The following is a 23,862-nucleotide window of genomic DNA, read 5'->3' as shown; positions in this document are numbered from 1 at the left end:
CTTCAGTAAATGTCTTCACAACCTCAATGTTAAGTTTTCTGTAATAGTGAAATAAATTCTGAATGTGATAAGTGGGGACAGGAGATCAGAGCAAGATACCAAATGTTATGATATTATTTCATTTACAAGCCTTGTAGCAAGGTGATGATATGAATGTATTAAAAGGCCAGCATTATTTTACCTGTGAGCTTGTTAAATATAAATAATTGACAAGTCTCAGGTTATACTGAATATAATCTGTACTTTTTTTAAAAAAAATGACTCAGATTCTATTTCTGTAATTTATAGTTGCTTTATGTGATCTCTAAAAAAATAGAGTAAATGTTGCTCTCTTGGACTGCTTCACACTTGACCAGTTTCCTACTGAGATAAACTTTTAAGAAATAAAGTATGTGATCAACAGTGTGATCATGATGTAGATGCCACATTTGTTTGTCAACAATTCCTTGTTTATCTTGTTTCCTACATAGAGCTACTCACTCTATAGGAAGTTCCTCAGATTTGAAGCAGTCCTTTTAACCAAAACATGGTGAATTTAGCTTCACTAGTCAGTCTACCTCACATTTATTTTAACTGAAGTTGTCTGCAATTGTGTCTATAGTATGTTTATAATGTTCTTTCATTAAATTCAGTAATGTTATTACCTTTGAAGTGTTGGTCTTAATATAGTGCAGACTCTCTGTTGGTCCACATGAATGAAATACTTTTAAGGCTCTTTTTTCCACTATACAATCAATCTTTTAATTTGGTTTTGGTTTGCTTGTTCTTCTATTTTTTTTAAAGGTAAGTGATGTACATTTTTTAGTTTAGAATTAGAATTTGAAAAATTAGAAATAATGTTTCACAATTATTTTGAGTAATTACACTTTCAGAACACAATAGTGTCTAAAATCAGTGTGTTTTTAGCTTAGCATTTTTAAAATGTGTGAACTTCAACTCTCCCGGCATGTGGACTGGGAAATTCTGGGAATCAAAGTCCACACATCTTAGGGTTGCCATAGTTGAAAAACACTGGCACATATTATGCTGTTTGTATCACTTCAGATAAAAGTATGCTAGGTTACTTTTTTGTTCATTTCAGAAGCCTAGCCATACTGTGAAGGTACAAATCCATATAAGCAGGAACCAGTATATGAATATTTCAATTTCCCTTTACACTGGCATATGTCCAGTGTAAAAAAGTTGCAATTTTAGTATGTTCCCTAAGATGCCCCTTTGCTGATGGAAAGAAAGGTATTACTTGGGATTAGATAGGACTAAATGGTCCTGTAGAGTTCATATTGGTGACATCAAGCCTTATCAAGCATCAAAAAGAGTAGTGTGATTGTTGTCCACTCTGGGCATGGGAGAACTAACCTCTAATCCTGATTGTAATTTACTATTAACCAGTTAAAGGATGCAAGAGCCTTTACTGTAGTTCATTTAAATCCCTTATCTACTGCTACTGGAAAGCAAATATTTAATATTACCATTGTTAATGATATATGTGTAGACCAATGTAATGGATCCTTTTATCGGGCACTTGATTCAATTCATATAATATGCTTATTAATCTAAATATAGACTAGGGCAGAGATATTATTTCTCCATTGTTGAACTAGCTAGATGCACTTCTGTTTTATTGCCAGATTCTGCACCGTGGTTAATCAATTAATGCTTTCTATATTAGGTTTACACTATGTTGATTCCTCAGAATTTTTATTTTGACCAATTACTAATATAACGACTTAGTAATTACTTGAATAGCCAATACATAAGCTAACAGTTAAACTTGTACTAGTTAATCATTAATCCAAGGTGACTGTAGATGCTTAGTATGTCAGGAAGCAATACTACAATATTCACAAGTTTTATTATGCACAGAAAAAAGCAGCTGTTCGTTAAAAAGCTATTGCCTTTTTCAAGGCTCATATTTCAGACTTCATAATTACAAAGACAGCCATAGCAGCTGCTAAACCATACACACAAGCCTTGCAAAATATATGGCTGCTGTTACAGAAGAGACAAAAATTACCTTAAGATTCAGAAAGTGGTGGAGAAACTGTTTTCTGAACGAAGGAAGACCAGAGCAACTCATGAACTGATGACTCACATGGTCCAAATTTTACAGTTAAGATCAATAGGTCTGCCTCAATAAAGAGAGACTTGTTTTATCTCTCCTTAGGAAATATGAATTGTGTCACCAAGATTTAAGGCCTAGAACCAACCTTAAGAATAGCCAGTGGGAGTTCTATCCCTCCATTTTAACTGCAATTCTGTAAAATGATGACATACATTAAAAAAAAAGTTCAATAGAAGGAAAAATGTTAAGAAATTCATGGTTACAGCATTTCTTTTGCAGGCTCTAAGAATGTTTCCAGATTTTAAGTTTTAGAAGGTAAGCTTATATTTTGAGCCTAGTATAACCTCAAATTAACAAGTTAATAAATAATGGATCTACATTATTTGACAATATCTTCTCATGAAAAGGTGCCCGTATTGGCTCTGACTAAACATGAAGGTGGTCATTCTGCCTGTGACATGTTCAGGGTAGGAAACGGCTTATATACTACCCACCCAGTACTAAATCTTTATCTCACACACAACTATCCAGGAATGGGACCACAAACCTATTTTGTATATAGTGAACCTGAAGATGTACTAGCATCAAAATCCATTGTATTCCTGAAGAACAGACCATTTGGAGACATTTCTAGCAAACATTGGAACTAGACTATTAAACTATATAAGGCACTGTTTTGAACTAATCAAGCTACTTGTAGATTGAAAACTTCCTTTGAAATATTAAGTTACGTACTCGTGATCACCAAAATGTAAACGCTGCAACTGTTAATCACCCAAAATCATTATTATACCAGACCAGTGTTTCAATCAACTTTTAATAGTCAATAATATCAAAGACATTGCTTAAATACATTTATCATTAGTAGATTATTTAAAAGTTATCAAATGTTTTCTTTTTAAAATCTACATTATATACATGTCAAGAAAGGCCACAGTAGTTTTTCATTATATGTACCCTCTGAAATAAGAGGGGTTTAGGCTAAAGTACCAAGTGAAGTCCACAAAGTATATACCCAATTTGCTATTGCTAAAGTATAGTTGGAGGCATACTTTTCAAAAGAAGCTAATATCTTTCTTTTTAAACTATTATTTCCATTCAACATATATAGTGAGCCAATTATACACTTCGATTAGACCCTAGTTTTTATTCATCTTGAATACAGAATACTTTCGTACCTCTAAATCTCTATGGAAATTCTCAGTCGAAATTTCTATGGAGATTCTCAGATACACACCTCTACCAAATACAGACGGACTTTTTCCTTGCCTTAGGTATACTATTACATTGTGAACTTCAAAATATACTTAAAAGGCGACCATAGTTCTTGCACTAATTGACAGTCCACTATGAACAAATTATTTGCTGCATGTAAACATGGCTAGTGTACTAGAGATAATACATATTTTTTTATAAAAATATCAAAATTATTCTACCTGTGCTATTTACAGTTTTAATAAAATACAACCATCATCTTTTTGGTTGTTACTACTCCTGAGTTCACTGCTAATAAAAGTCCAAATCTGTTGGTCAACATCAAGCAACAGAGTTAATGATTTCTCATTACCTTTTATTATAAAGGTTACCACTTTGAGGCTGTTGTCCACTGAGAAAATTATATACCAAAAATTGACTAGTCCCAAAATACTGTGTTGCAAACAATTTTCCATCCGGAGTAGGGTCAGAAAAAGCAATTTCTTCTTTACTTAAATATGAGCCATATATAAAATTGTTTCTGATTAAAGACAAGATAAAAAAAATCACTGTGACAAATTGGCAAAGAAACTTTTTAAAAATATAATAATACCAATGACTCAAGGAACTAACAAACATAAAATACTGCCCCAAATACAATGTATTTTAATGCTTTTCAAACGCCAGTATTCAGATGCTACCTAATCTTGTCTTCCTCTTAAAATGATCACACCTCTGAAATAGTCACATCTGTTCTCATAATTAAAAGAGTTCCCAAATAACAAGTAGTGAACAATTTAACAATTCTCACTTCTGATTGGTTAACTTCCAATTGATTAAATAGTATATGAGGTATTTTACTCCTCTTAAGATAAAAGTAAAAGTTGAATACAGACTAGCCGATTATCTTAAGCCATAACAGTCAGGGGCAACAGCAGGGAGGGTGTCAGAAAATTTAAAATGCCATGTGAGCAATCCCGTCCTTTTTTAATGTAATGTAGGTGCCCCTGTAAATCGTTCACACTAATGCAAAAGGCCCTTACCTCAAGCATTCTAACATCCGAGAAGCAATTTTCTTCCGTCGCATCATGCTGAACACCCAAATGCGACTAATGCCACAGATGGCCGGCTCAGGAGTTGTTGAGCAGCACCAGGCCTTTTGCCTTTCAAAAGTGAGCTTATCGTTTTCTGAACTAATATCTGGAATCTTTTCTTCAATAACTCTATACCCCTTGGGAAACAATAATAATAACATTTAGCATTCTTTATGATTGATTTTAATATTAACATATTTGTAATAACAAATTCCTATTTTAAATATCTCCTTTCCAAATATAGTATTTACATCCAGTCATTTTTTGCTGAATAGCCCCACACAATGTGATCATTACAATATAAAAGGAATTTTATAGGAATGATTTATGTCAGCTGTCCAAAAAGGAAATGCCAACTAACCAGCTAGTGCAGCTACAGTTTGTTTGTTTTTTTTGCTTTAATTTATATGCCGCCCTTCTCCGGAGACTCAGGGCGGCTTACAATGCGTTAAGCAATAGCCTTCATACTTTTGTATATTTATACAAACTCAGCTTATTGCCCCCACAATCTGGGTCCTCATTTTACCTACCTTTGAAAGAATGGAAGGCTGAGTCAACCTTGAGCCTGGTGAGATTTGAACTTGCAGTAATTGCAAGCAGCAGATGTTAATAACAGTGCTTTAGTCCACTGTACTATCAGGCTCTTTCAGTTCATTGGGTCATGTATTGAAGTGGACTACTTTCCTTGGAATAGTTCTATAGAAACTACCGAAAAAAAAATATTCAGTAGCCTTGTGATTTGAAACAAAAGAGATGGCTAGAATTATGGGAAAATCCACTTGCCACATGCACTTCCTTTTCCAACAGATGGTTGAGGAACTTTATACATCCCCTCTCCCATATAAGAAACATCTTTCTATAGTCACCACATCAGCAAATAGTTCAAGAGATCTTTCTCTGATGGATGAAAAAGTATGGCAGGAAAAATCAACACAAGGATTACAAGGCAGCAAAAACTTGCTTCTCTTTGCAGCCATCTTCAAATCATAATGAATTTTGCACCAGTATTTGAGAGATTTACCAGTAGTACAAAGAATTAGAACACAACTGACTAATGTAGAACTTGGATTGCTGTGTTTTCTGCAACCAAGTGCTGCACTGCAATTTTCAAATTGAAGCCAAACAGCTGAGAAGACATCTCTGATACATATATCAGGTCACTACAATAACTACTACCTTAAGAATTGGTATTTCTTTTTACATTCTATCTCCATCCACTTTTCCCACTTTAAGTTATAAACAGAAATTTCTTCATTTTAATGAGTAATTTTTCACAGGAAATATTCTCAGAGGTTCCAACATTTTAAATAAAAATATACATACTTTTTAGAAAAATGTAACAACTAAGACAATAGTTATCCACAGTTTACTCACCCATTGAATATGTTCTGCAATTAAGCAGCCAATTACTTTTTTATCATTAGAAATAAATAATAGAGTCTTAGTTCTGGAGCATGTTAGAGGAGCTTGTTGGAATCCCAGATCATTATCAACCATCTCTCTGATCTCATCAACCTGCCAAATAAATAACATAAAAAGCCTTAGAACCAATATATTCAAAATCATATTTTTTTAAAAAGAACAAAATATGCACTCTAACAAGCACACATTCAAAAAGCATAAAAGTATTTTTGCGTAATTGTTCAAAACTCAATAGATATAGGTACAGATTTAGAATGTTTGGGTATGGAATTTAACCTATTTGGGGAAGGAAAATCTATTTAATCCATCTACCCACACAAACAGAGAAAATGTGCATAACAGAAAAACAAAACTGCAACAGTGAAAACTTTAGAATGTACAAAGTATACTTGAATGTAACAGGACTATAATTCAAATTATAGTAAAGTTATGTAAACAAGCTTAATACAATCATAGAGACACTAAGTTTGTTCTAGCCAAAATTTTCCGACATTCTGCTGATATAGTACACAATAAGTAAACTATCAATCTCTCTCACATTGCACACTTGCACAGTTTAAGACACATTGGTTTGTTTCTGCTACTAAATTTGTTATGTCATGCAAACAATTCCATTTAAATCCACTAGGGAAGATGGCTTATTTCCCCCTATGATCTTTCAACTGAAAATTAAATTCATAGGTTCTACCGACACATCAATTTTGGTATTTCCTTGTCAAGCCAATCTCACGTTAATACAATAAGAACAATAGCTGAAATAATAGAAGTGTGGAAAGTCTTGTATGTATTTTGCAACTTCAGTGATCAGAAAATTTATTTGTAGGTGTTTATTATCACATTCTTAACAATAACAAACTACTGTAAAAAGCTTAGCAAAGCCTTTTCCCATCCATTAAACAAAATACAGTTCAAGACATTTCACCTACCTTTCTCAGTGCATACTTTGGATCATCAGGAAGAACCATTATAATCTTACCATCAGGATACTCAGACAAAATTCTCTCTTTTTTCCACCCCTAAAAAGGAAAAAACAATGCTCAGCTAAACACAAAGCTTTTATACTATTAATACAATGTTTACAATTATACTTTTAGCTCGTGTTAAATAATTCACACTTGCTTAGCAAACAAAAATCCTGACTTGATGGAGTTATACGTATCCATATAGCTTGTATAACTCAAAAGCTTCCACAGAAAGCTTCCATGAAAATATTTTACACTTTATAACTCTTTCAGGGCTGAGTGATACTTTGGACAAAAGTTGGTTCTAGACACATAGGAGTTCAAACATACAGTAGCACTTGCCCTCCATATCTGTTACATAAACCTAGGAAAAGGCAGCTGCTTTCAAGAGTTGTAGAGAGGTGCCGATACAGCACTTTGTTGGATTCAAACATGAAGCATTGGGCAGCCCCAGTCTTTTCCACCAGAATAATTGTAAAATTCATCCATTAAGAATTGGCAAGCATATTTTGTTCATTCAGCAAATTCCCCCAAAATCAATCCAGAGCTTGAATGTGCAAGTAGGAGTATGTATATATGTACACTATATAGCATTTCTTTAACACAGTTACCTCCACAAATATGTGTACATTTTGATAAGTGGCATGCAACAGACCTCCAGGAGGTTTTCAGTGAACTGAATGGCATGCAGTGGTTCAGTGGTTCAAAAGATGAAATATTTGTATCACTAATTATAACTAATAGTCACAAAAATGAGACTATAAACGAATAGCTACCTTCTAATGCCCTAAAAGGGAAAGTTGCTACGCTGTGTGTATCTGAAGTTAAACATACTCAAAAATGAGGTAATTAACTCTTCTTCAGATCCACACTGATGGTGATAAATGATCAGTACCTGCATGAAAAAACAAAACAAAAAGCCACTTAAGTCTATTAAGACTTAATTTTATCCATAAATTAGAGTTTATGTTGTTTGCAAAGGCTGCCTAAAGCGGTATTTATAGGAAGTCTAAAGCAAAGTACCATAACTAGGCTAATAAATTCAAAAGTCTAACCTATATTCATTTTAAAAAGGGGAGAGAGAAAAAGAAAGCTCACTAAAAATTAAACAATTAACTATATTCCACTGACACTTATATACATACTGTTATATGTATATAACTACATACTGTTACATACTGTTATAACATTCACCCAAGAAAAGAGGCTGAAGTGATACTAACGATCTGTAGGAGAAGAGGCAGAACCTGGGGACGGGGTCAAAGAGGAATTAGCTTAGAGCTTCTTTATGTAGTCACAAACAGATTAAGTGCAACTCTTTTTGAATTCTGTTGACCTTCATTTAATGTCAAGATAGTGCTAACTAGTTGTATAGATTCTTGTGCATAGGCATGATTAATAATAAATCAATTTAATTGGAACTTCACTTGTGGTCCTGATCTTTTGAGGCCAACACAATAATTCAAATAAAAATCTTTCTGGTATCATTTGTGATAACAATTACATTTGATCATTTCATTTCATCAGATTTCTAAGCCCACCTATTCATAAAGCAAATAATTTTAATTTTAGAGTCCCAAAATATTATTTTAACACCTAAAAATGTTACTTGAATGATACTTTTCTAGCATTTATTTTATTTATTTAGAGAATGTATATCCACATTTATGCTACCCACTCCTTTAATGGTTTTAGGTAATTTACAAAAATATTGTAATAATAAAGCTATTATTAAAAACAAATATAAGACTTTAAAAACTCGGACAATAAAAGGCAAATAAATATGAATATTATAGCCTTCTCTTAAGAGGGTAATAAAGAAGGGTTTGGTAATTTATTCCAATTTATTCCAAAGCAATGGCCATATCATTCTTTCATAATTGATTTATAATTATGTGTATTCTTTTTCTTTTGCTTTATTCAATTAATTTTAAAAAAAACTATTTAAAAAAGAAAAGGTATAATTAACTGTTCATGTCAAATACATCTGCAAGGGCAGCTACAGCAATTCACAGATGTTCTAAGAATGAGGGAAAATTATATGTTGAACTGAGCTTTGAACTCTAAATTTATGGCATTAGATTTTTTTATGGTGTTTAAAGTATTTTATTTAAGTTGAGAATAATTTTAAGACATAAACATTAATTATAGTAAAAAAAATAAATGGCTGCAACAATAATTATTTGAGAATTAAGGTTTTCAAATAAATTGAAACAAAATTTAACTCTTAGTTCAAATTATTTGTGATATAAAAGGACACAAAATTATATCACATAAAAGATTTAACTTATTTTCCATAAATCCACCCAGTTTGGTTGTGATGTTTCAAAAAATCCAATTTCAGCTGGAAACCAGCACCAATAAAAATTGCATACATTTGGATTGTAATGCGATATTAATATATGCTACTATAGAAGAAGCAACTTGTATTCTAGTTTCTGAGTTTTCTATTTTGAATTGTAGCCTAACAATTTAAAAAAAAAAAAAATAGAAAAGGAATACTCTATATTGAACTGAAAAGCAAAGAGGTTAAAAAACTGATGGTCAAATTTCACCTTAAGTTCTGATCATTCAATTATTCAAACATTTTTTTACTCTCCCACCACCATTGCTTTTCCAGATGCTTTAAAAGTCCTGCTTTCTAGAGCTTTAGTAATGTATTTCTTCCGTAAGTAGGCAATAGTTTACAGGTAGGTCAATAAGATCATGAAACTAGAAAGAACTTTTGTAAATCATTAAATCACCAGCTAGATTTGAATCAGTGTAGATTTGTATTTGTGTGGTAGACTTTGGAAGCAGCTGGGGGAGTTCAGTTCGATTATCCTGGAGGTCTTATCAATATCAATACAAGTTATGGAAGGTAACATATATGATAAAGAAAACAGAGTTCTAGTACTCTGAATATAAATTGCAGGGGCATATAATGGTCAGTTCAACAATCTTATATGAAATATGGTTTTTAAAAATAAATTGCGCAATTAAAAGCTAATTATTTTCTACTAGCCAAACAAAATTTCATACTAAAATACCACTATGGGCAATATTATTTCCACTGCATATGTAAAAGCATAAAATAATACATGTGCAATAGGGTTGTAGAGTGCTTTTGATTTGATTCCAAAAATGCTTCAAAGCATGCCTTCTGCAGTTGACACGCCATTCCTGGAAAAGACACAACTGTTTTAAAGGGTGGAAGGCAGATTTCCAAGTGCTCTGAACATCTTTTTGGATTTGAATTGAATCCAAAGCACTATACAGTACAGACAGCATTAGGTAACTTAGATGATATAATATTCACTCACTGAAGAATTAGTTAGGAGAAACGTGAACAAGGATGTTTCGTTACTTTATTTAAACTAACAAAACATTTCTAAGTGGATTTGCTGTTGCTTTAAGTATAATTTTGGAGAGACTATATAAAATACTTTATGCTTTGGGGAGCAAAGAAAAAATATTCTTACCACATATTTTACTGCACTTATAAACTGGTTATGAAAGAGCAGATGCTGGGTTTCATCCTCAGGATTTGAAGCTGTATAAAGCATTCCACAAATATTACAGGAAATAGCTCCAAACCGTTTTTGTCCTGCATCCTATATATTAAGTTAAAATATAGCGCGTGAAACAAACTTGCCTAACCTAATAATACAATTTACTGAACATAAATAGCTGCAAACCCATGTCATTAAAATACACAAAGTACTTTCAATATCAAGGATAGCAACTATGAAGAGCATTCAAAATACATTTGTTGGGTCATGGCAATATTTTCAGGGCTAATTAATCATCAGAAAAATAACATGATCTTTCCTGTCAATTAAAATATGTATGATAAAATAGCACATTTTTCTATTATTTTCTGTTAGTCCAGGGAAATCAAGAACTGGGGAACCAAGATCTGGATGGGGAGGAACAGGCTCAGGCTCAACCCATCCAAGACCGAGTGGCTGTGGTTTCCGACGTCCCGATATAGTCAGTTGGCGCCATCACTGACTATTGGGGGCGAATCATTGGCCCCCACGGAGAGGGCTTGCAACTTGGGCGTCCTCCTGGATTCACGGCTGTCTTTAGAAGAGCATTTGACGGCCGGGACCGGGAGGATTTTTCATCAGGTTCGCCTGATTCGCCAGTTGCGTCCCTTTCTGGATCAGGACTCCTTACGCACGGTCACTCATGCCCTCGTCACCTCCCGCCTGGACTATTGTAATGCTCTCTACATGGGGCTCCCCTTGAGGAGCACCCGGAGGCTCCAACTGGCGCAGAGTGTGGCCGCGCGGGTGGTAATGGGAGCGACATGGCGCTCCCATGTAACACCTCTTCTGCGCGAGCTGCACTGGCTCCCAGTGGTCTTCCGGGTGCGCTTCAAGGTTTTGGTTACCACCTTTAGAGCGCTCCATGGCTTAGGACCTGGTTACCTACGGGACCGCCTACTACCACCAATAGCCTCCCACTGGCCGGTACGCTCTCATAGAGAGGACTCCTCCGGGTGCCGTCAGCCAAACAATGCAGGCTGGCGGCCCCTAGGAGGACAGCCTTCTCTGTGTGGGCACCTACTGTCTGGAATGAGCTCCCCCCGGAGATACAGAGGATCCCGGATCTGCGCACCTTCCGCCGCACTGTGAAGACCTTTTAATTCTACCACGCGGGCTTGGCCTAATCTTTTCCCTCTTTTTAATATGTAAATTTTAATCTGTTTTTAAATTATTGGGGTGTTTTAATTTGTCTGGGCCAAAATGGTTTAATTCGATTTTATCTGGTTTTTTAATTTTTTTATATTTATGTATTTTATTGTTTGGCTGTTCACCGCCCTGAGTCCTTCGGGAGTAGGGCGGTATACAAATCAAATAAACTAAACTAAACAAAACAAGAACTGGAAAATCAATAGAGGTAGTCCTCGACTTACAACAGTTTGTTTAGTGACCGTTCAAAGTTACAACAACACTGAAAAAAGTGACATACAACCATTTTTCAGTTATGACCATTGCATCATCCCCATGGTCATGTGATTTACATTTGGATGTTTGACAACTGGTTCATATTTATGATAGTTGATCTCAGGGTCATGTGATCACCTTTTGTGAATTTTTGACAAGGAAAGTCAATAGAAAAGCCAGATTCACTTAACAACAGTATTACTACTTTAACAACTGCAGTGATTCACTTAATAAATGTGGCAAGAAAGGTCATAAAATGGGGCAAAACTCACTTAACAAATTTCTCATTTAGCAACATAAATTTTGGGCTCAATTGTAGGCTCAATTGTAAATATTGGAAAAAGCTAGTTGTTGTTTTCATTAAATTAAACATACCCAATTCCAGCAACCATTTTATATGTTTTAGCCTTCAGTCCAAGATAATGGATGGCAATATCTGCTGTACATCAAATACATATAATATGTTTCTTCACTACAATGAATGGAAAATTATACTATAACAAGAAACCTTTAAATTAGACTTAACCCATTTTTCTACTTTCACAATTAACAGAGAATATTTTCCTACTTTATTAATATCATACTTTATTAACTTATAAGATAAAAGCCTGACACACATTGAATAATTGTTTTAAAGTAACAACCAGTAACTTATCATACACAATACTTACTATGATTAGCTGTTTATCGCCATCTTTTGCAGCTTCTTTTAATTTTTGAATATGTTCTTCAGATGTAAGAAAGCCACCACATTTTGTTGTTAATGGAGTCTTTGGCACAGATGCCCTTTATGAATAAAAATAATTCACAAAAGTTACTGCTTATGTATGTATTATAATAAAAATGTATTTCCCTTCCACACAATTCAACTGAATTAATATTAAATCCAGGTAGAACAGAGTGCAATACAAGACATCTTAAGCTCCTGGAAGAAAGACAATCAAATAAGTTAGCTATGCTTCTGTCAAAAAAATGTTTCTCACATTTTACAGCAAGCAAAGTTTGTAAACGAATAGGCCAATCCCTTTCTGAGCTGAAAAAGGTTGCAAATATCCTTGCAAATAGCTTGATTGTCCGCAAAGAATAAATTTTTGTTTAGGATGTTCAAGAACCCTGTCTTATCATGCTGGGTTTTAAAAATTTTTTAAAGTGAACCTAATCTGTTGAGATGTGGTGTTTGCATGATGGTATGACATATGCTCCTAGCAAAAGGAAAAAAAGACATACTCCACATACTCCATCACCAATCCTTCTTATTTCATAAATGGAAGCAATTACAGCTAGGCCTTGACTTACAACAATTTGTTTAGTGCCCGTTCAAAGTTAAAACAGCACTGAAAAAAGTGACTTATGACCATTTTTCAGTCACATCCTTTGCAGCATCCCCATGACCATGTGATCAAAATTCAGATGCTTGGCAACTGGTTCATATTTATGACCGTTGCTGTGTCCTAAGGTCAACCGATCACCTTTTGTGACCTTCTGACAAGCAAAGTCAATGGAGAAGCCAGATTCACCTAACAACCGGGTTACTAATTTATCGACTGCAGTGATTCACTTAACAACTGTGGCAAGAAAGGTCATAAAATAGGGCAAAACTCACTTAACAAATATCTTACTTAACAATAGAAATTTTGGGCTCAGTTATGGTTCTAAGTCAAAGACTACCTGTATTTTATTTAGATATCTATAAGATGGAAGTTGAAAGGAACTATGCCTTCCTTTTTCTTCAGGATAGAGGGATATTTTCCTATTTGAACAACAATTCTGTTCCTGCTTCATTTCAGCATCAAAAAGGAGGCTATATGGAGCAAATGTTCTCAAAGTAATAATAACAGCAACAATAAAACAAAAACATGCAGAAACTCTCCTTATCTATTAGGTGCAAAAGTCACAGCTTTTTAAAAGTCTCTACTGAATATTTGCTTATTTCATTTTAATACTGCCTTCTCACAAGAGTCAGGCAATGTAGAAAAGTTGAGCCCCTAACAATAAAAACAGCACAAATTCATTAACTTATATTACTGACAGTTACACAAAGAAAATTGTTAGGTATTAAATTTCTGTTTTAAAAGTAAAGTTTTCGATGTCTTATGAAGTGTCAGAAGTTTTACAGACAGACAGACAGTTATCTGGGGGCAATGTACTTCCAAGGACAAGAGCTACTGTGGAACAGTCCTGCTACCTAGTCCACACCTGTTTTATGTTCAGTGGGATGGATCCCCTCCTGTTCAACTATACAAGACAGGCAGAATCATGCTGGTTAAAATGACCTCTGATGTGACTGGAGTTGTACTGTGTAGGGCTTTTAGGTAATAATTAACTGTCTGAACGGAGCTTGGAAGCCTACGGGCAGCCAACATTGGTGTGGCTGTAACATAGGTATCTCCTTCTAACATCCTGGCTGCCATAATCTGATGCAGCTTGGAGATTATCTTCAAAATTAACAAGCATATGATGCATTGTAATAGTGCAAATCTCACAAGAACTAGAATAGAAGCTACAACAGCCAAGTTTTTCCAGCTCAAGTAGGGCTGTAACTGGTACACTGTCTCCCTACCAGAGCTTCCACCTGCTTCTCCAGCAGGATCTGTAAATCCAAGATCTGCTCCTGCAGGGGCAGTACAATCACTGGAACTTAAGTTCCTAGAACTAACTTACTTACTAACAAACAATATCTTTTCTTACCAGACTTAATCTTGTATCTGCTTGTGTTCAAGATTTTAATAGTATCCCTATCTTGGCCTTGATGGTTATACAACTGAGTATCAATAGTACACCGACACTTCAGTGTGACAGGTGACCCTGTGATTTGATAATTTTCCTCCCAGAACTGACTGAAACAACTCCTTTTGGTACAAGCAGAGCTCCTGCACAACAGCACTCATAGCATCTGCAGACAGTCCAGATGCCATTATAATACAGAAGTATTCACATTTTGCCATTCAGTGACTGATTCTCAACATGTTGAGAATCAGACACTCAACCCATGTTGAGAACCATCACTGGATTGTACTGAGTTTTGGTATTGTAGCACTGTTATACTAGGAGTTTTTTCCCCACCTGTTTCATCTCTCTTGACTCCTCTAACAAACCAGGGAAGTGTTCAGGATCAATAACTGGGAAGAGACCAACAGTCACACTTATCATTCTTTGCAACCATTATCTACAGTGCAGTCCTGCTGGGCCCACTAGTCTCTCTCCAAAATTGCTGCTAGCCTTTCTTCTGAACTTTGGCATCATGGCAGATGTAGGATATGTAACCCAGAGCTCATTCAGGGCCACATCCCTTATTCTACCTAACCAGAGATGCCAGGTCTGTGTGTTTCTTCACCCAAACATCTCATTTCAAAGAGATCTGCCCTTTAGCAAGAGCAGCCTGAGATTAAGGTGTCTGTTTATTTGGCCAGTTGAGCCGAAGCTAAGGTGTATCCTTAGAAAAGGGAATATTAAAGAAAGAATGTTAAGTCTGAGTTGATAATACTTGGATATTTCTTAACAACTGACTGGCAAATTTAGTACAAACTTGTAAAAGATTGCAGCATAAAATATAAGAAAATATAAAATATTTTTTAAAAATACTGTACCTGCTCTCATTTATCTCAGAGGTTTTATTATCAGGAATCTGAACCAAGTGTTTACCAACTGGATCTATCAATAAATCAATTTGTTACTGCATTAGAAGAGAATATATGTAGCTCAGAGTTTAACTTGGAGTCCTTGGCGTTCCTAAACTTGGATGTTTGTTTGAAACATCTGTAATCAAACAACCAAACTCAAAGACAACCAAGGACTCCATATTACTTCATATTTATCAATGAATATATAATAGAGACTACTTGGGGGGATTATTATCTTTAGCCAAGTTCTCCTTCAGTTTTATATTACCTATGAGTGCATAAGCTGAACTCGTAAACAAATATAATGAAAGGCACACACCATGTGATTTAGAGCTACACAGGTTAAATAGATTATGAATTGCATATTTAATGTAACAGAGTATAGTTGTCTTATATTATATACACAAAGAGTATACAAAAGAGCAACATTGGGCTTCAGGGTTTAATGAATGTGATCTAGGCAACAGATTTCCTTACTTTCATTGACAACTATAAGCTGACATCTTTAGGAGCAATATGGAATACTATGCAGACCACAGCAACTGTGCAGGGACTGACTAGGCTGTTGTCTAGACTATGGCACTAAACCCTGTAGCTCAACACTGCCCAAGAGATAGCAGTTGTGAAAGCCAAACCAATAAGATGGTTTCATTAAAAAAAAAATCCTCAATATTTCAGTTTTGACTAGGGAGAGTAGAGCAGCACCATGTTTTTACTAGTTTATAAATCATGTAACTATGCATTACTTCCAGCAGCAATTTAATGCCTGTATTATATTAGAGTCACTGGGTCTAAATCTAGAATCCCATCTTATTCCTGTTTAGTTTGTCTGATCGGTTTTCTTCTTGAAGCTAAAGACCCCCCCCCCCCCAAGAATTGATTCAACAAGTACTGATTACTTTGCCTGTCTGCAATAAAATTGATACCAAGTTGATCAATGATATGGTTCGGTACATTTTGCCCTGGGTGTTGATATGAATCTAATTCATTCTGACATATTGAACATATTGAACATATTGAACAACATATTGAAAATATGATGATAAAACAAATTCTGGCTTACGGTTATGTAAACTGTGGTCAATATATTAGCAAATCAGTTAAATTTAATTGCCAATGGTAAGATTAGTTCAAAAAAAGCTATAAGTAGCCTCACTTTGCATTTTGATGATAAGCCTTATGGTCTACTGTTAGCAATCCTCTAAGCACAGGTTATCCTATTAATGGAAATAAAGTTTCATCTGATTACCCTTGCTTTCTTCTAAGTTCATATTCCATGATTATTTAGCCATAGTTTTTTAAATATATCATAATACATAAACTTGAATTTAAACTATCAATTACTTTATCCATAATTAAAGATGCTTTAATATGAAATATAATTTGAAGTTTACCTTGAAGTTTGATTTCTGTTGTCTCTCTTTTTACTTGCTTCACTACTGATGCTTGTTCTGAAATTATTTTCACTGAAGTATTTTCTGGTGGTGTAGTGAACTCTGAATTGAAACTCTAAAGATATACATATAAGAATCATTTATTCAAACATACAACAGATCTTACCAATTCAAAAATTTGAATTTTTGTTCCTGTTCACTTTAATAAACTTCTACCAGGTTTGTATAATTGAGCTGTCTAGATGAGATGCAATAAATTATAAGGACTGATGCAATAACTGGGCTAGAGGTAATTTATCTCATGAGAATATTAACCAGTTTTCTTGAGTCTTTGTGCAAACGTATAAAGAATTTAGAAATTCTAAAACAATACTTTCAATCTTCAAGGAATCTTAGGGTTGTGCAGAGCTTCTGATTCAAAGCAAAAAGGTGCTTTGGAGCATTCAGGAACATATATTTGGATTCAATGTAAACTAAATGTCCCTTTCCCTAAGATCACACAGCACTGCAATGGGTATCTAAACAGGCTCTAAGAAAGATGAAGCTGCTTTAAGAGGTTGCAGAAAACATGTTAACATTATAAACTTTTCATCCTTTGAAGCACTCTATAATCTTAGTAAATCATATTGGTATATAGCTATGTTTGGTATATAGCTATGTTTGCATATACCACCTATGGCTTCATGAGGTATTGTAAATACCGTGTTTCCCCAAAAATAAGACCATGTCATATTTTTTTGAACCCTGAAATAAACGCTTGGCCTTATTGCCATGTGCTGAAAAGCCTGAATGGGCTTATTATCAGGGGATGTCTTATTTTGATGGAAACAGGGTAACTCTGTAGTACATGGACAAAAAACTATTTTAGAGATATCTCTAGCTCCCAATGAACTAGCAAAGAAAATATCTCAAATCTAAAAGATAGCTCAACTTATATTGTGTTGAACTTAGCTGTCTTTCCCGTGATACTCAGTTACCTATATGAAAAAATGTAGACAAAACATTTCAAACCATCTTTTTACAGTTAGCTTTTAGTAATGTATTGCCTCTTAGTGCTACCCTGCTCGTGAGAGATCAGATGGAGTCACTTTCCCTTGCCAAAAGCCTGGGTGAAGAGCTAGGTCTTCACCGCTCTTCTGGACATCAGCAGATGAAAGGGGGGGGGCACGCAATCTGGATCTTCCAAAGCACAAGCACTGTTACAGAAAAGGCATACTTCCAGGGTCCCACTCAATGATACTATTTAATTGAAGGAACCCAGAGCATGCCAACCCTGTAAGATGAAAATGGTCAGACGGATACAATGAGAGAGAGGCAGTCCCTCAAGTAATCAGTTCTGATGCCATGTAAGGTTTTATAGATAGCAACCAGTACCTTGAATCACACCCAGAAGCAAGATGATTGCACTGGATGCAACCAGTACAACTTACAAAGCAGAGGTGTTACATGGGGATTACCAAGACATGCCCATAATTGCTTATGCCACTCTATTCTGGATGATTTGAAACTTCTTGGTGGTCTCCAAGTTCAGCCCCATGTAAGTGTGTTGCAATAGTCAAGCTGCAAAATTATTAGGGCATGAGTGATAAATGATGTAATAAATAATGATACATGCATGATAGATATAATGGATTATTTTAAACAGAATGCACTGCATTATACTCATCCTTAAAGTAAATCGTATTGTCCCATGAAACAAACTAATTCCACAATAAAATACAAAGACATACTGTTATATCACAAAATTACAAAATATTTACCTTATCTGGTGTTGGCCCAGGACAATGTTTTGCCTCAGACAAACCATTCTCTATCTTCTGTACAGTGGACTGTTCAGCATGTAGCATTCTATCTTTAATATGGATTCCTTCAAAATCAGATGTACTTAACTTCTGTTCACATATTGTCCTATCATTGTTTCCAAACAATTTCCTTGGAACTTCTGGAAGGTGTATTTCTACAGTTCTTGCTTGTTGTTCCTCAGGATTATTACATTTTAAAACATCAAGCTTTGGAATACTTGAGATACTATGGCTCACATGATTGACCTTAGTTAATTTTATTTTGGTCCACTTAGAACTTTTGTTCACTGTGCTATGTCTGCCATTTACAGTACATTTGACAGACATCCCTTTTCTGCTGGGAAAAAATCGTTTACATTGAGAGTTCTGGTTAGTTTTCTCATCATTTAATACTATGTCCTGTGGCAATTCCAGCACTGGATTTTTTTCCACCTCTTTTCCATAGTCAGGATTAGTAGAAATTCTTTTTACCTCTACTGTGTCCGATTCAATTTCGCCTGCAATTTCTTCACACAGTTCAAGAATGCTAATCTTTTTGGATTTTACCACATCCTCTTGTTGGCAAATAGGTTCTACTGGCAAAACTCTATCTGCTTTTACACTGATTTTTCCATTTTTGTGCTTTGACTTTGCTTTGCTTACTATACTGCAAGCTGAATTTATAGGACAGGAAATTGTGTTGGCAACTTCCTTTTCAGATTCTTTATTACTTTCAAAATTATTTCTCAGTTCTCTTGGCTTATCTTGAGATGTAGTTGAATCACTGATTTCAGAAGCCACTTCATGTTTTTTGGGGGAGAAACAACCTGCTTTCTTATTATCTGATATTTTTCTTCTTTTAGTTTGATTATCATTGTCTTCCACAGACTTTCCTGGTTTCTGATGGACGTGTTTCAACTTTTCATGTTTAAGTTGCGGTACCAGCTTTTTCATCGGATTACGTTGCTTTGTAACAGAAGCACGTGTTTCTTTAACTTTTCTGCTTCTCAAAGATATTGTAGAAACATCAGATGACTGCTGCAATCTTGGCGATCTTCTAGTTTGATGCCCATGTGAAACACTATGTTGTGACTTTGGAAGGTCCTGCACTGTCTCCTTCTGAGATACTTTCTTAGTTTGTTTGACAGGTAATTGTTCTTGCCTAATTCTGACAGTTTTGGCAGAATCCGTGCCCACTGATTTTTTGCCTATCATTCTGTAGTCAGTATCACAAGGCTTTTCACTTGATGTTTTAATCCATCTTGCTTCACTGTTCTGAGAAGCAGTTTTTTTTAGAGAAGGGGTTTTAGAATTCTGAACCTCTAAGTTACCACTATTAATATATTTTCCAGATTTTGTAATTCTTTTGGTATTTTCTTTGATCGGCCGTGATTTCGAATGCAGGTTTTTATGACTTGTTTTACCACACCGGACTGGATGTCTTTTACACCGAGCTTCAGTAGAACGTGTTTTAGAATCTACAGATGATTTATTCGGTTTCTTGTTTTCATAAGAAGTTTTATTTTTGATAATGTTGCATTTTCTCTTCCCCCTAGAACAGATTTTGGAAGAAGATTTTGAAAAATTCAGAGAATTAGCATGCTTTAGTTTGGAAGATTTCAGAGATGTCTGTGCAGGACATAATTTACCTAAAGATGTTAAGGATGTCCTTTTCATGCACACCATTTTACATGTTTTCTTCTTTAACTCATTTAAAGTCTGTTTGGAGTTCCTTTGCGCTTGTTTATTTTGGGAAGATTGCAGAGAAGCTCTATTTATAAACTTATTGACAGCTGACCTGTTAGTTGTGGCAGAGTGTTGGGGCACTTCTTTCTTCGGCACTGCTTTCTTATTTGATATGCATTTAGCATCCTGTAGTTTTCTTTCTTTGCTAGTAGAAACTGATTTATTACTTTTATTCAATTTCCGGCGCTTAGCAGAGGATTCTACCAGCACAGATTTCCTTTTCTGTGCTGCCATTTCTGAAAGAAAAGGATATTCAGTTATAACTATACGCTTGAAAAATACATTTTAAATGAGAAGCTTAACATGTTGACGTGGTTTACTCACAAGTACAGTTTTGTAAGCGAATTCTGCTTCAGTAGAAGTGTAGTGATCTGTGAAAAATGCATTCCTTATGAATTTACATCCAAAGAGAGCATTATATATATCCTGTAAACACAGGAACAATAAAATATTAGTGGAAGTGCCACTAATTTTGAGCACAGATGTCTAATTAAAAAATTGTTTCATTGGAATTTTTAAGGCATGCAACATATACTTCGAAAACATCTGGATTATATGTCAGATTTCATCCTTTGATGTTCATATTGTTCTTTATCTTGCTTTTCCTACAATATTCTAATGTCAGTGAAGATTAAATTGCACATATCATGAAAAACCAGCATACTAACAGTTATGGTTCATTTCTGTATATCTAACATTATCAGGGTCATAAATCTACTTTTTTTACTTTACATCATCCTCTAAGTAGGCTTATGAGCCCAGAAATTACTTTTAAATCCCTGTAATTTTGCCATTATATGAGATCTGGAGAAAAAAATAAACAACTTTTCTTACTCATTTAACAGCAACAAACAGAGATTTAATGTATTTGTGCTCAATACACTAAAGAAATATATACATCCCCTGAATGTTCTGTAAGTTTCTCTGTAACTTGGAAACTTTCATTACCAAGAAACGAAGATCTATGTGCATTTCATAAACTAAAAAAAAAACCTCAGAGGTATCCCAATTATGGTGAGAAGAGCCTCTAATTATCTACTGACTGTCTTCCATTTTAAGCCTTCGTAACATATTTCCAATTTAAGCTTATTCTAAACTCCTTTGCTTGGTTGTGACAACAGTTGACTTGGATACTAAATCAACTAATATCAGACAGTTGCATCTATGAAAAGTCTTTTCATGATTAAGTACATCACACAGACATTATACATTTAATGCACATATTACTCAACTTATTCTTTTTCCCAAGAAGTTCTAGCTGAAAGGCAGTCTTCTTTTACCCATTTTGTTTTCAATTAATCCTAAAGCAAATTAGTATGGGACTGAAGGAATGGAGGAAAATTTAAGACTTTGAAGCCAATACTACTACTATAGTAAACTGTTTAATATAATAATGAGTAAGAATCTGGGAATAACTGATGCAACACATGTAGAATTGGCTACACTCCAATTTTGTGTATATTGGATAATAATCTAGGGTGAGGGTCATATAAAGATGCTACCTACATTTTACACTGCCACTTTCTCATATTATACACAGGTTCCACATATTTTACACTATGTAAAATACCTAGAAAATTTAGCCAGGTTACAGAACACTTATTAACTTACACATTTATCATGGAGAACCAGTAATACAATTTCAGAGTGTATGTAAGGTTTGGGCTTATTATTAAAGTAGAACAGTGCATATTACAGAGAAAACAAAGCACAATCCCATGGCAGAGAAAATCACATTGTTTAGGCCAAGGTAAGCAAGAACAGTTTGAAATCAACAACAACCCACAGCAGAAATTAGCTTTAAAAGCCTTCTTAATGTCTGCCTTAAATCATCAAAATACATGGTTTTGCACCTCCACAAACCACAGGATAGAATAACATTTGAACTGCTTCCAGGGGCCAGGAGAAGAGCCAGGAAGCATGAATTTCTAATGCTAGTGTCAAGTTAAGCCATTTGGGGTTTGAACTTAGCAGAATGTGCACACACCAACCACTCTGGCTGCAGCCATGGTTTATGACTTCACATTAGTGTAACAAGCTATGATTAAAACAAGGACCAGAGATTAACCCTACAATCCCATATGAAAAGCAAACCGAGTAACGCAACATGCCTCAAAAACCTCACCTTGAAACAGTGGTGAAATTCAATTTTTTTTTTTACTACTGGTTCTGTGGGCGTGGCAAGGGAAGGATACTGCAAAATCCCCATTCCCTCCCCACTCCTGGGGGAAGGATATTGCAAAATCTCCATTCCCTCCCCACTCCTGGGGGAAGGATACTGCAAAATCCCTATTCCCTCCCCACTCCTGGGGGAAGGATATTGCAAAATCTCCATTCCCACCCCAGTCTATTTGCCGGTTCTCTGAACTGCTCAAAATTTCCGCTACCGGTTCTTCAGAACCTATCAGAACCTGCTGGATTTCAACCCTGCCTTGAAACATCAGTTAGGAAACCCCGATGGTCTGAGGACCCCAAAGGGGAATCCTTGACAGATTTTCCTCAGAAAGTGGCATTTTTCACAATATTGGGCTACACCGGAAACTGGGGGAATCCAAAGGCAGGCCAAGCTACCCACCCCGTGGCTTCTCCTCCTCCTCCAGCCTCTCCAGCAAAGGCAGAAGAAAACATTTGTGGCTGAGGGTTGGGACTGCAGGGGGGTCCTTGGTGTTCTCTGAACTTGGCGGTTTTTCTCCCAGACGCACTGATGAAGTTACCTAGTTCGGTAACGAAACGTCTGGGAGAAAAACCACCAAGCTCAGAGAGCACCAAGGAGTCCCAACCCTCAGCCACAAATGTTTTCTTCTCCCTTTGTTGGAGAGGCTGGAGGAGGAGGAGGAGGAGGAGGAGAAGCCACAGGGTGGGTGGCTCGGCCTGCCTTTGGGTGCCCCCCTTTCCTGTGTAGCCCAATATTGTGTAAAATGGTTTTTTCTCACAGACGTTTCATTACCGAACTAGGTAACCTCATCGGTACGTCTGCGAGAAAGCCACCAAGCTCAGAGAGCACCAAGGACCCCCCCCCCCACCTCCGCAAAGGCGGGTTGCTCAACGCCGAGGCCCTTCAATCATTAGCCCCGCCGCTTACCGGGCATTAACGGAGGGGCGAGAAGGGAGTAACTGAGCCGGGCGCGGCAAGGCCTCCTCTGTCCGTCCCCCCCCCCACACACACACTTTTTCCCTCCGCCCCTCCTCGTCCACTATAATAAGCGAGCCCACCTTTTACCACCGGCAGGCCTCACCTGGGCCAAGGGAGCCCCACAAAGGAGGCGGGAGGGCGCAAGAAACAAAGTAGCCGGGGGAAGCGACCGTTTCGTGTCAGCGCCGCGTCAAACTCCCCATGTCACCCGGCCGGCACGAAAGAACGAAGAGGCGAAACGGAACGCCTCGCGCATCCGGATTGAGGCGGCGCTGGGGCTGCGGGGGTGGGGGCGGGTGGGGGCGGGGTGGGGCGGAGTCGAGCCTGAAATTCGCTTTGCCGAGATGGATTTCCGGTTGTCTGTTGAAGGTTTCGAGGTCTCCCATATGCGGGGAAGGAGCCGGTGGGGGGAGGGGGGGAAGGAGACCGGGGTGTTTTAAAAAGCCGCAAACCTTTTATAAATCACGCCTCTCCCGCTCATTGGGACGCGAGAGACTGTTGCAGTTCCCTAAAGCAGGGG

The 23,862-nt window shown here is 36.2% G+C and overlaps 1 protein-coding gene across 2 annotated transcripts; it reads right to left on the bottom strand.

The window, feature by feature from the left end:
- Nucleotides 1–2,064: 2,064 nt before the first annotated feature.
- On the bottom strand, nt 2,065–23,598 carry ESCO1 (establishment of sister chromatid cohesion N-acetyltransferase 1). Of its 2 annotated transcripts, XM_070940595.1 has the most exons (13): nt 23,423–23,598; nt 20,534–20,635; nt 20,262–20,445; nt 18,443–20,015; nt 16,683–16,797; nt 15,256–15,319; nt 12,340–12,454; nt 10,196–10,327; nt 6,699–6,788; nt 5,725–5,865; nt 4,300–4,487; nt 3,630–3,797; nt 2,065–2,255 (listed from the first exon to the last, which is right to left on the bottom strand). In XM_070940595.1, the coding sequence occupies exons 3-13, from the start codon at nt 20,441–20,443 to the stop codon at nt 2,231–2,233; spliced, it is 2,793 nt and encodes a 930-aa protein (XP_070796696.1). In that variant the 5' UTR covers nt 20,444–20,445; nt 20,534–20,635; nt 23,423–23,598; the 3' UTR covers nt 2,065–2,230. The 2 variants fall into 2 exon arrangements, with proteins under 2 accessions (XP_070796696.1, XP_070796695.1); XM_070940594.1 differs by having other exon boundaries at nt 18,443–20,445.
- Nucleotides 23,599–23,862: the final 264 nt, after the last annotated feature.

Source organism: Pituophis catenifer, unplaced genomic scaffold (assembly GCF_029215685.1).
Source record: "Pituophis catenifer annectens isolate HBS135680 unplaced genomic scaffold, rPitCat1.0.hap2 SCAF_3, whole genome shotgun sequence".
Taxonomy (NCBI): domain Eukaryota; kingdom Metazoa; phylum Chordata; class Lepidosauria; order Squamata; family Colubridae; genus Pituophis; species Pituophis catenifer.
The sequence above is the reverse complement of the archived record's forward strand: the minus strand, read 5'-3'. Positions and strand labels throughout refer to the sequence as shown.

What these genes read in the sequence shown, in the direction of transcription:
- ESCO1 (XM_070940594.1), bottom strand. Translation starts at nt 20,443, where the DNA reads ATGGCAGCACAGAAAAGGAAATCTGTGCTGGTAGAATCCTCTGCTAAG. An exon ending in TCTGAGATAAATGAGAGCAG is followed by an intron (nt 12,455 to 15,255) that starts GTACAGTATTTT and finishes TTATTCATAAAG; the next exon opens with GGCATCTGTGCCAAAGACTC. An exon ending in TAAGTGCAGTAAAATATGTG is followed by an intron (nt 6,789 to 10,195) that starts GTAAGAATATTT and finishes TTTCCTTTTTAG; the next exon opens with GGGTGGAAAAAAGAGAGAAT.